This window comes from Mytilus californianus, unplaced genomic scaffold, assembly GCF_021869535.1.
Source record: "Mytilus californianus isolate M0D057914Y unplaced genomic scaffold, xbMytCali1.0.p SCAF_2, whole genome shotgun sequence".
NCBI classification, from domain to species: Eukaryota; Metazoa; Mollusca; class Bivalvia; order Mytilida; family Mytilidae; genus Mytilus; species Mytilus californianus.
Window position 1 is genome coordinate 13,188,990 of NW_026262668.1, and position 16,085 is coordinate 13,205,074.

Genomic DNA, 16,085 nt, shown 5'->3' on the forward strand with positions numbered 1-16,085 from the left:
CATATCATTAGGTATGTATATCGTTTAACAACATATCATTAGGTATGTATATCGTTTGACAACATATTAATAGGTATGTTTATCGTTTGACAACATATTAATAGGTATGTATATCGTTTAACAACATATCATTAGGTATGTATATCGTTTAACAACATATCATTAGGTATGTATATCGTTTGACAACATATTGATAGGTATGTATATCGTTTAACAACATATTAATAGGTATGTATATCGTTTGACAACATATTAATAGGTATGTATATCGTTTAACAACATATCATTAGGTATGTATATCGTTTAACAACATATCATTAGGTATGTATATCGTTTGACAACATATTAATAGGTATGTATATCGTTTAACAACATATCAGTAGGTATGTATATCGTTTAACAACATATCATTAGGTATGTATATCGTTTAACAACATATTAATAGGTATGTATATCGTTTGACAACATATTAATAGGTATGTATATCGTTTGACAACATATTAATAGGTATTTATATCGTTTAACAACATATTAATAGGTATGTATATCGTTTGACAACATATCATTAGGTATGTATATCGTTTGACAACATATTAATAGTAATGTATATCGTTTAACAACATATCATTAGGTATGTATATCGTTTGACAACATATGAATAGGTATGTATATCGTTTAACAACATATCATTAGGTATGTATATCGTTTAACAACATATCATTAGGTATGTATATCGTTTGACAACATATTAATAGGTATGTATATCGTTTGACAACATATCATTAGGTATGTATATCGTTTGACAACATATTAATAGGTATGTATATCGTTTAACAACATATCATTAGGTATGTATATCGTTTGACAACATATTAATAGGTATGTATATCGTTTAACAACATATCATTAGGTATGTATATCGTTTGACAACATATTAATAGGTATGTATATCGTTTGACAACATATCATTAGGTATGTCTATCGTTTGACAACATATTAATAGGTATGTATATCGTTTAACAACATATCGTTAGGTATGTATATCGTTTAACAACATATCATTAGGTATGTATATCGTTTAACAACATATCTTTAGGTATGTATATCGTTTGACAACATATTAGTAGGTATGTATATCGTTTAACAACATATCATTAGGTATGTATATCGTTTAACAACATATCATTAGGTATGTATATCGTTTGACAACATATCATTAGGTATGTATATCGTTTAATAACATATCATTAGGTATGTATATCGTTTGACAACATATTAATAGGTATGTATATCGTTTGACAACATATCATTAGGTATGTATATCGTTTAACAACATATTAATAGGTATGTATATCGTTTAACAACATATCATTAGGTATGTACATCGTTTAACAACATATCATTAGGTATGTATATCGTTTGACAACATATTAATAGGTATGTATATCGTTTGACAACATATTAATAGGTATGTATATCGTTTAACAACATATCATTAGGTATGTATATCGTTTAACAACATATCATTAGGTATGTATATCGTTTGACAACATATTGATAGGTATGTATATCGTTTAACAACATATTAATAGGTATGTATATCGTTTGACAACATATTAATAGGTATGTATATCGTTTGACAACATATTAATAGGTATGTATATCGTTTAACAACATATCATTAGGTATGTATATCGTTTGACAACATATTAGTAGGTATGTATATCGTTTAATAACATATCATTAGGTATGTATATCGTTTAACAACATATCATTAGGTATGTATATCGTTTGACAACATATCATTAGGTATGTATATCGTTTAATAACATATCATTAGGTATGTATATCGTTTGACAACATATTAATAGGTATGTATATCGTTTGACAACATATCATTAGGTATGTATATCGTTTAACAACATATTAATAGGTATGTATATCGTTTAACAACATATCATTAGGTATGTATATCGTTTAACAACATATCATTAGGTATGTATATCGTTTGACAACATATTAATAGGTATGTATATCGTTTGACAACATATTAATAGGTATGTATATCGTTTAACAACATATCATTAGGTATGTATATCGTTTAACAACATATCATTAGGTATGTATATCGTTTGACAACATATTGATAGGTATGTATATCGTTTAACAGCATACTAATAGGTATGTATATCGTTTGACAACATATTAATAGGTATGTATATCGTTTGACAACATATTAATAGGTATGTATATCGTTTAACAACATATCATTAGGTATGTATATCGTTTAACAACATATCATTAGGTATGTATATCGTTTGACAACATATTAATAGGTATGTATATCGTTTAACAACATATCATTAGGTATGTATATCGTTTAACAACATATCATTAGGTATGTATATCGTTTAACAACATATTGATAGGTATGTATATCGTTTGACAACATATTAATAGGTATGTATATCGTTTGACAACATATTAATAGGTATTTATATCGTTTAACAACATATCATTAGGTATGTATATCGTTTAACAACATATCATTAGGTATGTATATCGTTTGACAACATATTAATAGGTATGTATATCGTTTAACAACATATCATTAGGTATGTATATCGTTTAACAACATATCATTGGGTATGTATATCGTTTGACAACATATTAAAAGGTATGTATATCGTTTGACAACATATCATTAGGTATGTATATCGTTTGACAACATATTAATAGGTATGTATATCGTTTGACAACATATCATTAGGTATGTATATCGTTTGACAACATATTAATAGGTATGTATATCGTTTAACAACATATCATTAGGTATGTATATCGTTTGACATTATATCATTAGGTATGTATATCGTTTGACAACATATCATTGGGTATGTATATCGTTTGACAACATATCATTAGGTATGTATATCGTTTGACAATATATCATTAGGTATGTATATCGTTTGACAACATATCATTAGGTATGTATATCGTTTAACAACATATCATTAGGTATGTATATCGTTTAACAACATATCATTAGGTATGTATATCGTTTGACAACATATCATTAGGTATGTATATCGTTTAACAACATATCATTAGGTATGTATATCGTTTGACAACATATTAATAGGTATGTATATCATTTGACAACATATCATTAGGTATGTATATCGTTTAACAACATATCATTAGGTATGTATATCGTTTGACAACATATTAATAGGTATGTATATCGTTTGACAACATATCATTAGGTATGTATATCGTTTAACAACATATCATTAGGTATGTATATCGTTTGACAACATATTAATAGGTATGTATATCGTTTGACAACATATCATTAGGTATGTATATCGTTTGACAACATATTAATAGGTATGTATATCGTTTGACAACATATTAATAGGTATGTATATCGTTTGACAACATATTAATAGGTATGTATATCGTTTGACAACATATCATTAGGTATGTATATCATTTGACAACATATTAATAGGTATGTATATCGTTTGACAACATATCATTAGGTATGTATATCGTTTAACAACATATCATTAGGTATGTATATCGTTTAACAACATATCATTAGGTATGTATATCGTTTGACAACATATTAATAGGTATGTATATCGTTTGACAACATATCATTAGGTATGTATATCGTTTGACAACATATTAATAGGTATGTATATCGTTTGACAACATATCATTAGGTATGTTTATCGTTTGACAACATATTAATAGGTATGTATATCGTTTGACAACATATCATTAGGTATGTATATCGTTTGACAACATATCATTAGGTATGTATATCGTTTAACAACATATCATTAGGTATGTATATCGTTTGACAACATATTAATAGGTATGTATATCGTTTGACAACATATCATTAGGTATGTATATCGTTTGACAACATATTAATAGGTATGTATATCGTTTGACAACATATCATTAGGTATGTATATCGTTTGACAACATATTAATAGGTATGTATATCGTTTGACAACATATCATTAGGTATGTATATCGTTTGACAACATATTAATAGGTATGTATATCGTTTAACAACATATCATTAGGTATGTATATCGTTTAACAACATATCATTAGGTATGTATATCGTTTGACAACATATTAATAGGTATGTATATCGTTTGACAACATATTAATAGGTATGTATATCGTTTAACAACATATCATTAGGTATGTATATCGTTTAACAACATATCATTAGGTATGTATATCGTTTGACAACATATTGATAGGTATGTATATCGTTTAACAACATATTAATAGGTATGTATATCGTTTGACAACATATTCATAGGTATGTATATCGTTTGACAACATATTAATAGGTATGTATATCGTTTAACAACATATCATTAGGTATGTATATCGTTTAACAACATATCATTAGGTATGTATATCGTTCGACAACATATTAATAGGTATGTATATCGTTTAACAACATATCAGTAGGTATGTATATCGTTTAACAACATATCATTAGGTATGTATATCGTTTAACAACATATTAATAGGTATGTATATCGTTTGACAACATATTAATAGGTATGTATATCGTTTGACAACATATTAATAGGTATTTATATCGTTTAACAACATATCATTAGGTATGTATATCGTTTAACAACATATCATTAGGTATGTATATCGTTTGACAACATATTAATAGGTATGTATATCGTTTAACAACATATCATTAGGTATGTATATCGTTTAACAACATATCATTGGGTATATATATCGTTTGACAACATATTAAAAGGTATGTATATCGTTTGACAACATATCATTAGGTATGTATATCGTTTGACAACATATTAATAGGTATGTATATCGTTTGACAACATATCATTAGGTATGTATATCGTTTGACAACATATTAATAGGTATGTATATCGTTTAACAACATATCATTAGGTATGTATATCGTTTGACAACATATGAATAGGTATGTATATCGTTTAACAACATATCATTAGGTATGTATATCGTTTAACAACATATCATTAGGTATGTATATCGTTTGACAACATATTAATAGGTATGTATATCGTTTGACAACATATCATTAGGGATGTATATCGTTTGACAACATATTAATAGGTATGTATATCGTTTAACAACATATCATTAGGTATGTATATCGTTTGACAACATATTAATAGGTATGTATATCGTTTAACAACATATCATTAGGTATGTATATCGTTTGACAACATATTAATAGGAATGTATATCGTTTGACAACATATCATTAGGTATGTATATCGTTTGACAACATATTAATAGGTATGTATATCGTTTAACAACATATCGTTAGGTATGTATATCGTTTAACAACATATTAATAGGTATGTATATCGTTTGACAACATATCATTAGGTATGTATATCGTTTGACAACATATTAGTAGGTATGTATATCGTTTAACAACATATCATTAGGTATGTATATCGTTTAACAACATATCATTAGGTATGTATATCGTTTGACAACATATCATTAGGTATGTATATCGTTTAATAACATATCATTAGGTATGTATATCGTTTGACAACATATTAATAGGTATGTATATCGTTTGACAACATATCATTAGGTATGTATATCGTTTAACAACATATTAATAGGTATGTATATCGTTTAACAACATATCATTAGGTATGTATATCGTTTGACAACATATTAATAGGTATGTATATCGTTTGACAACATATTAATAGGTATGTATATCGTTTAACAACATATCATTAGGTATGTATATCGTTTAACAACATATCATTAGGTATGTATATCGTTTGACAACATATTGATAGGTATGTATATCGTTTAACAACATATTAATAGGTATGTATATCGTTTGACAACATATTAATAGGTATGTATATCGTTTGACAACATATTAATAGGTATGTATATCGTTTAACAACATATCATTAGGTATGTATATCGTTTGACAACATATTAGTAGGTATGTATATCGTTTAATAACATATCATTAGGTATGTATATCGTTTAACAACATATCATTAGGTATGTATATCGTTTGACAACATATCATTAGGTATGTATATCGTTTAATAACATATCATTAGGTATGTATATCGTTTGACAACATATTAATAGATATGTATATCGTTTGACAACATATCATTAGGTATGTATATCGTTTAACAACATATTAATAGGTATGTATATCGTTTAACAACATATCATTAGGTATGTATATCGTTTAACAACATATCATTAGGTATGTATATCGTTTGACAACATATTAATAGGTATGTATATCGTTTGACAACATATTAATAGGTATGTATATCGTTTAACAACATATCATTAGGTATGTATATCGTTTAACAACATATCATTAGGTATGTATATCGTTTGACAACATATTGATAGGTATGTATATCGTTTAACAACATATTAATAGGTATGTATATCGTTTGACAACATATTAATAGGTATGTATATCGTTTGACAACATATTAATAGGTATGTATATCGTTTGACAACATATTAATAGATATGTATATTGTTTGACAACATATCATTAGGTATGTATATCGTTTAACAACATATTAATAGGTATGTATATCGTTTAACAACATATCATTAGGTATGTATATCGTTTAACAACATATCATTAGGTATGTATATCGTTTGACAACATATTAATAGGTATGTATATCGTTTGACAACATATTAATAGGTATGTATATCGTTTAACAACATATCATTAGGTATGTATATCGTTTAACAACATATCATTAGGTATGTATATCGTTTGACAACATATTGATAGGTATGTATATCGTTTAACAACATATTAATAGGTATGTATATCGTTTGACAACATATTAATAGGTATGTATATCGTTTGACAACATATTAATAGGTATGTATATCGTTTAACAACATATCATTAGGTATGTATATCGTTTAACAACATATCATTAGGTATGTATATCGTTTGACAACATATTAATAGGTATGTATATCGTTTAACAACATATCATTAGGTATGTATATCGTTTAACAACATATCATTAGGTATGTATATCGTTTAACAACATATTAATAGGTATGTATATCGTTTGACAACATATTAATTGGTATGTATATCGTTTGACAACATATTAATAGGTATTTATATCGTTTAACAACATATCATTAGGTATGTATATCGTTTAACAACATATCATTAGGTATGTATATCGTTTGACAACATATTAATAGGTATGTATATCGTTTAACAACATATCATTAGGTATGTATATCGTTTAACAACATATCATTGGGTATGTATATCGTTTGACAACATATTAAAAGGTATGTATATCGTTTGACAACATATCATTAGGTATGTATATCGTTTGACAACATATTAATAGGTATGTATATCGTTTGACAACATATCATTAGGTATGTATATCGTTTGACAACATATTAATAGGTATGTATATCGTTTAACAACATATCATTAGGTATGTATATCGTTTGACAACATATGAATAGGTATGTATATCGTTTAACAACATATCATTAGGTATGTATATCGTTTAACAACATATCATTAGGTATGTATATCGTTTGACAAAATATTAATAGGTATGTATATCGTTTGACAACATATCATTAGGTATGTATATCGTTTGACAACATATTAATAGGTATGTATATCGTTTAACAACATATCATTAAGTATGTATATCGTTTGACAACATATTAATAGGTATGTATATCGTTTAACAACATATCATTAGGTATGTATATCGTTTGACAACATATTAATAGGTATGTATATCGTTTGACAACATATCATTAGGTATGTATATCGTTTGACAACATATTAATAGGTATGTATATCGTTTAACAACATATCATTAGGTATGTATATCGTTTAACAACATATCATTAGGTATGTATATCGTTTAACAACATATCATTAGGTATGTATATCGTTTGACAACATATTAGTAGGTATGTATATCGTTTAACAACATATCATTAGGTATGTATATCGTTTAACAACATATCATTAGGTATGTATATCGTTTGACAACATATTAATAGGTATGTATATCGTTTAACAACATATCATTAGGTATGTATATCGTTTAACAACATATCATTAGGTATTTATATCGTTTAACAACATATTAATAGGTATGTATATCGTTTGACAACATATTAATAGGTATGTATATCGTTTGACAACATATTAATAGGTATGTATATCGTTTAACAACATATCATTAGGTATGTATATCGTTTATCAACATATCATTAGGTATGTATATCGTTTGACAACATATTAATAGGTATGTATATCGTTTGACAACATATCATTAGGTATGTATATCGTTTGACAACATGTCATTAGGTATGTATATCGTTTGACAACATATTAATAGGTATGTATATCGTTTGACAACATATCATTAGGTATGTATATCGTTTGACAACATATTAATAGGTATGTATATCGTTTAACAACATATCATTATGTATGTATATCGTTTGACAACATATTAATAAGTATGTATATCGTTTAACAACATATCATTAGGTATGTATATCGTTTAACAACATATCATTAGGTATGTATATCGTTTGACAACATATTAATAGGTATGTATATCGTTTGACAACATATCATTAGGTATGTATATCGTTTGACAACATATTAATAGGTATGTATATCGTTTAACAACATATCATTAGGTATGTATATCGTTTGACAACATATTAATAGGTATGTATATCGTTTAACAACATATCATTAGGTATGTATATCGTTTAACAACATATTAATAGGTATGTATATCGTTTAACAACATATCATTAGGTATGTATATCGTTTGACAACATATCATTAGGTATGTATATCGTTTAACAACATATCATTAGGTATGTATATCGTTTGACAACATATTAATAGGTATGTATATCGTTTGACAACATATCATTAGGTATGTATATCGTTGACAACATATTAATAGGTATGTATATCGTTTGACAACATATCATTAGGTATGTATATCGTTTGACAACATATTAATAGGTATGTATATCGTTTAACAAATATCATTAGGTATGTATATCGTTTGACAACATATTAATAGGTATGTATATCGTTTAACAACATATTAATAGGTATGTATATCGTTTAACAACATATCATTAGGTATGTATATCGTTTGACAACATATTAATAGGTATGTATATCGTTTAACAACATATCATTAGGTATGTATATCGTTTGACAACATATTAATAGGTATGTATATCGTTTGACAACATATCATTAGGTATGTATATCGTTTGACAACATATTAATAGGTATGTATATCGTTTAACAACATATCATTAGGTGTGTATATCGTTTGACAACATATTAATAGGTATGTATATCGTTTAACAATATATCATTAGGTATGTATATCGTTTGACAACATATCATTTGGTATGTATATCGTTTAACAACATATCATTAGGTATGTATATCGTTTAACAACATATCATTTGGTATGTATATCGTTTAACAACATATCATTAGGTATGTATATCGTTTGACAACATATCATTAGGTATGTATATCGTTTGACAACATATCATTAGGTATGTATATCATACACATAATTGACATAGACATCATGTGAAGATACAGATGTTTATGTTGAAATCCTCGGGGGAAAATAGACAACTCAACTAAATATACGGCCATCAGCCTCGAACTTATTTCCCTTAGATAATAAGTTCCATGTTATACAGGTTCACAATTAGGCCTTACAACTTTGTTTTTTTTTTTGTTTATTTTGTACTGACTTCAGATTATTTTCATTTGTCATTCAACTGATTCAGATTGTGATACTTTAAATGTTTATCCGACGATGCCAGTTTGCGAAACAATGTAGCTTCCATGCAGTGTAAAAGAGCAGTCAACTTTTCTGATTTTATCTTCATTAGGATCACTTTAAGCCAAATATTTGAAAACCAGTGATGTTTAAACACTTGAGGCGCAAAAGGAGCTTAACAAGAAAAGCCGAAACTATCGAAGGTCAGGCTAGGACTTAGTTTCTTAATAATATCTAATTATACCATCGGATAATTTTAAGAAATGCATGTTATAAAATCATGTCAGTCGTTACACTTCGGAGACTAACAGTCCACTAGAAGCTGTAGCGACCCAGTGATAATCAGTACGTCCGAAGCACTATACCAGACATACCTTCATTTGGAACGTTCAAACCAACAATTTGAAAACCAGAGCTGTTTGTATACTTCAAGTTCTACATGGCTTTTCTTTTGTTAGATATTAATGGATCAAGTTAAAAATATACATATATATATCAGGTGCGACAGCATGATGTTTTTTTGTTATTTCTCTCACCAAATAGTTATACAAGTTGTCAAACAACATGGTTAGAATACAGATAATGTGTACATGTTTTGGTTACAAGGATCTGACAATGGTCCGTTCTACATTCTGTTCTGGTAACTATTACATCAGTAAATGAAGTTTTTGAAGGTGTCTTTTATTACGACAAACTAGATCGAGAATCGGAAAAGGTCTTTACAACAGAAAATAAAATGGAGCATTGTAATATCCTAATAAGTATAGTATGGACACGTGATCTGTATTTCAATCTGATTGGTTGTCATGTCCTCATGTTGTAACAATGATGAAGAGTATAAATTCAAAATACTCATAATATATGCGCCATTTATTTTTAGGAATTGCTTTTATCGGTGATTTTTCATCAGTTCCACCTTCTCAGGCCGCCATTGATTCACTCAAGAAGTTTTTGGCATGTGCAGTACATGAGCAATTGTTAGCAGCTTATTACGTTTTACGGACTGAGCGTGATGTTATCGGAACAGGGTTTGGCGATTCATTGTATAGTCAAATCGAACAACTTCCACATTACTAAATAAAATTATCTGCGATACCACTGATTTCAACCAGAGACATATGATGCATCAATTCGTTTATATAACTTCACAGCTGTTTTTTCATTAATTTTGTATTGTCATTGACCTTATGATCATCTATTAACAAAAGGCCATTTGGGTACATTTTTATAAGGAAGCAACCCACTAAAGCCAATACATAATTGAGGTTATATTATGATTATAAGAGACAGTTTAGCATCCATACCATATAACAAGTCTTTAACACACTGAAACATATCTATAAAATAATTTGTTAAGTTGTTCAGTGTTCAAAGCCGATAGAAGGTATATTTGTTAAGAGTCAAAATATAAAAAGGATATGAACTTCAAAAGGAAATATGCAATTTCGGCAACAGACTATGGAAGAGCTGTCATAAATAAATAACTTCTTATATATCGATATAAAGAAACAGACAACCCTTAAAGACATACCTGACTAAGGACGGGGACTTTAACATTTGACGATTCGTAAAATCTAAAAATGGACACTCTATGGTTGGTGTCCATCATATTTTTTGGTTAACCTTTATTGTTTTCCGTTTAGTGTTATTAGATTTAATCAGGCTGTTGGTTTTCTCTTTTGAATTGTTTCACACTTTGTTATTGCAGGGTCTTGAAATTGTAGCTTGTTGTACGTATGGGTTTTGTTCATTGCTGTAGGTCTTACGCTGACTTGAAGTTGTTTGTATGCTTGTCCTTTGGTCTTTTGGAAATTGCTGTCTCATTTGCAATCGCGTCATATCACATTATTCTTTTTATTATGGTATTTTATTAAATCGGGATATTATCGTCATACTAAAACAACATTTATTTAAACATTTAATAAACATTCTGAAAGACGTGTGGAGCGAAGTTTCTTTGGTGTTTCAAATCGCTGGTACAAAACCTGTAAGAATATATACTTCATTGTGAATAATTATTATAAACATTAAATTGAAACTTAAGCACCGTATTTTCTTAACCTTAATTCTTAGATACATTTTCTATCCCTTTTTTGGCGAAAATCAAAGAATATGCCTTCAAAGGAAATGTTATGACTTTATAATGTAAGTGTGAAGTATAAGTATAAGAGAGGAAACGCCACATTCCTATATCTTGCAGAACAACACTAGTGCATGTGTGTCAGTTTAAAGACGTTTACGCTTTACAGTGTATTAGTCCCTCAAAAGTTTGTTTGGAATACACTGATTTTACTGACAACGAATTTACTACCACCGAACCTACTCAATCAAGTTGCATTAATACTAAGTTTCCACTTTTTAGAAAGTGTTATGGGTGCCATCACGAGTTGACTACCACGTTTTATCCTCAATATAATTAATATAATTATAACATGCAATTACACAACACTGTGAATCGTTGGAAAACAAATTGAGACATATCAACCCAATGTGTCCCCTCCACATCAGATATGACTTGTTACCCGGTATAACGTATAGATTGAAGGCTTTTATAACTTATAACCCGACGTTTGCTGGATGAAACATAAATTATACTTTATTCTGAGGGACACGACATCACTCCTTGGTATAACGACAGTGTGTATATGTTTCAAAGTTTTCTGTTATTTATATGTGTGAACGCCTGTTTGTGTGCTGCTCTGTCTCTTTTTTTTTCCAGTTCTCTCGAGTTCGTATTGTTTGATGCTTTTCCTAGATTAGATTTCTACTGGTGATACATTTGCTTTGATACCCATCTAGGCAGTACCAACGTGAACATTGTTTTAAATAATGTAAAGCCATTCTGAATCCTATATGGAACCAAATTATTTCTAATGATGATATATTTACTGAGTAGTAACTCATATTTATGTAAACTATGCTTACTTCAAGAAATCCCTGTTAAAACGGCATATTATGACTCAAAGGTTTTGTAATATTTGAAAAAAAGTTTGTTATTGAATAATATTTATAATTAAATGTGTAAAAATATGATAAATGTATATATTACCTGCCAGGTGTACTATTTTGTAGTTTTACTTCCAAAATTCTTCAGAACTGCTGACAGCAAAACGTATATCACTGTAAAAGATCAATATAAGATCATTCAATGTTGGCCTCATGTGTATGGTTTCAAACATGTCAACGAACTACAATCAAATACGGTGAATGTTGCACGTTGTGCAGAATAGTGTGGAAGATTCATGCTGGTCGCAATAATCATCGTCACGTTATAACGTTGATGTATTTAAAGGAAAAATGAAATTGTACAAGTCGGATATATAGAAAAATCCCTCAATAACAGAAATTAAATCATTTTTACATTTAAATCAATTTTAAAATGATGCATAAAACTTTCCTGATATATTGTGTTTTTAAAGTCATTTTAATATATTCAACTTTCCAATGCTAATGAAAGGTTTTATGAAAACACTAGAAGGCGATGATCTTAACGTAAGGATATTTTAAAATTGCGAATCATTTCATAATTTGAAAAGTGCATATAACAGTGGAACAATATATTAATGCAGAATTAAAATATGTTCTTAGATAGACCTTTACAATAGTTTCATTTGGGCGTTTATGCAAGTGTCACTGGACAATCAACAACAATAAATTGTCAATTAGTCTTACAGATTTCTTTTACATAATAGATGTATTAAGGCCAGAATGATTTCCTTTCAGCTGTTTCGAAAGTCAATGAAATTAATTGCTTGAAATGATTTAAACTCAGACAGTAGCTCCCTCCAACAAAATTGACCAAATACATTTTTGACTCGTCTTCTCTAAATCTATCGGTTTTAATACTTTCAAAAGTTTTTTTTTTCTTTTTAATTTAGGGCTTCACAAAATTTTGATTTTGAGCGTATCTGTTGCTTTTACAGATTTCGCATGTTTCTTTTCTATATATGTATACGCTTTTACACGAATACTATGCGATAAAGGATATTTATCTAATTTTCACTCTTTTTCACATTCTCGATCGGTGTGAGAAAAATATTTCTCATCTCCAGAGAAAACATTGTTCTCGGCAAATGATTGGCCGAAATTTAATTATGACGTCAAATTTTCTTGGTTTCTTTTGAATTTCTTGTGACGTCATGAAAAAGGGCGACCATGCATGATGACGTCACATATAAAGAACACAACTTTCTGCCAATCGGCAATCCTCGGGTGAATCCGCTACTCTCTTTCTCTCCTTAGATGAAGGTACTGAATCGGCCGAGTTGTGACGAATGAACTTTCTGCAAATCTTTTAAAAGGAAGGATAAACGTTGTTAAGATATCGTCTAAAAATCTTTAGAGAAACAGATATCACTGCTATCACTCGTGTATTACGATATTTCTCCACTCTCAACAGTTAAACTTTAATAATTTAAAAAGCTCGTCAAGCCTCGCACTTCAAATATTAAAACTTAACTGTCTCGAGTGGAGAAATATCGTAACACACTTGATGCAGTGGTGGAATCTATATTTTACTTACGGAATACTCCAGCTAGTTGTCCAAAGACATCAAATACTCCTGTTGAAGAAGAATCGTGTTGTACGGGATAATATGACGAATATGGTAAGTTGTACCCATGTACATGGCTTGTACAAAGGGCAACAATAGTGAAAAATAAGGTATTACTGTTCAAAAAGTTTGTCATCTGAAATACAAAAATAAATAACTGATTAAGCTTTATTTTCTTAGTAAAAAATGCGACATGTCACAGAAAAGCTTGAATATCTTGTGCAATTGGGGTATTTGTTATAGGAGTATGGTGTCATTAGATCAAGCTATTGGATATGCATTATAGCGTAATGTTGTTGCATTCTGAAATGATATGCTGGCTTATGGTTTAAAACAGGTGATTGAAAATACTATATTATCCAAGTGTATGTGTGTTTGGTGGAGGTTGTCTCCATTTTTAATGTTTTTGTTACCCTTTTCACTCGATTTTTGTTTTCGCCATTTTCACAAAAAAATGTTTATTACGAAATCAATATAATCAGTTTCGCATTTCTTGTCTCTTTATCTCAGAAAAAGAACATTGTTGGTGTATAGTTTCCTACCTAGCAATAATGAGAGGTAAACTGGGAAAAAATCATTCTTAAATCGATTGCTGTCTAGATAATTGTTCCCGTTTCATTTCAATTGAAATATACGAATATCTTATTCTGATATTAATTTAGTTTTTAACTTACATTTGTGGATGTTTTCCTTGTAGTACACTAGTGTAGTTGTAATGATCGTACACGGTTATTCACGTTTATATAAGAATTACGACGGATATATTTGTGGTTATTCTGGGTACAATCGTGTACATGATTTATTTCCTAATTTGACTCATCAATTTCCGATATAAGTTCTTTTAATATTTTGGATTTTTTTTATATATGGCGTCATCAGTTTGATGGTTTGAACTTTTCACAGCGTTCAATTCATAGGATCTATTTCATAGGAGTCCATAGCAGTAACACGTTAATTTCATTTCGAATGTTTTCTTTCATTGATTCCATATTGCAAGTTTTAATAGAAATTATTATTGTAGTAAGTGTTAGATTATTTAACCGTATTAATAAGCAGGTAAGACTTGGTAAAATATTCAAGTGTAAAGTAATAAATCACAAGGACGACTAGTTAATTCACGTTCAGTGGCAAATACGGCTTGCAGATATAGGGCAATAACATGTTTTATCTCTGTGTCTGGTTATTCCTGCACAGCTCTGCTTATCAGGGCTTTAATTTTCGACGTCAAATATGCTTGACGCAGACTTAATCACTTGGACCATGTGGAAAATGAAGTGTTTCCAATCACCCAAAAAAAAAAATACAATCAGATAAATCGATTATCACATTTCATTATTTTCGAAATCTAAATCAACAAAAAAGCTTTTTTTTTTGTGACTCGCAGCTGATATTTTACAGTATGCATAAAACCTTATACATGTGATAATCGTATGAATTGATATATCTTTCTGTTTACTTTCGATCTGGTAAAATATTTTGTGTTGAACGACTTCAAACAAACATGCTTGGGAATATATTATAAAAACGCTTCACAACAATTGTTATGACTAAATAGACAAATAATCATATGAAAATTCTGCCAAGTTGTACCCAAATAGTAAAAATCCGACAATAAG

General features: G+C 28.7%; 1 protein-coding gene and 1 long non-coding RNA gene across 2 annotated transcripts in view; one reads left to right on the forward strand and one right to left on the reverse strand.

Annotated features, from left to right (window-relative positions):
- LOC127729274 (peptidoglycan-recognition protein SC2-like) overlaps positions 1–11,685 on the forward strand; it is a 47,200-nt gene extending 35,515 nt beyond the window's left edge. The window contains exon 6 of the mRNA XM_052237009.1: positions 10,798–11,685. Within this exon, the coding sequence (XP_052092969.1) occupies positions 10,798–10,994 (197 nt within the window). The 3' untranslated portion in view covers positions 10,995–11,685. The remainder of the gene's footprint in view (positions 1–10,797) is intronic.
- Positions 11,686–11,822: 137 nt separating this feature from the next.
- LOC127729275 (uncharacterized) lies at positions 11,823–15,193 on the reverse strand. The gene is made up of 4 exons (XR_007994569.1): positions 15,144–15,193; positions 14,440–14,605; positions 12,967–13,037; positions 11,823–11,902 (listed from the first exon to the last, which is right to left on the reverse strand). It is a non-coding gene; the product is annotated as an uncharacterized LOC127729275 (long non-coding RNA).
- Between the last annotated feature and the right edge of the window lie 892 nt (positions 15,194–16,085).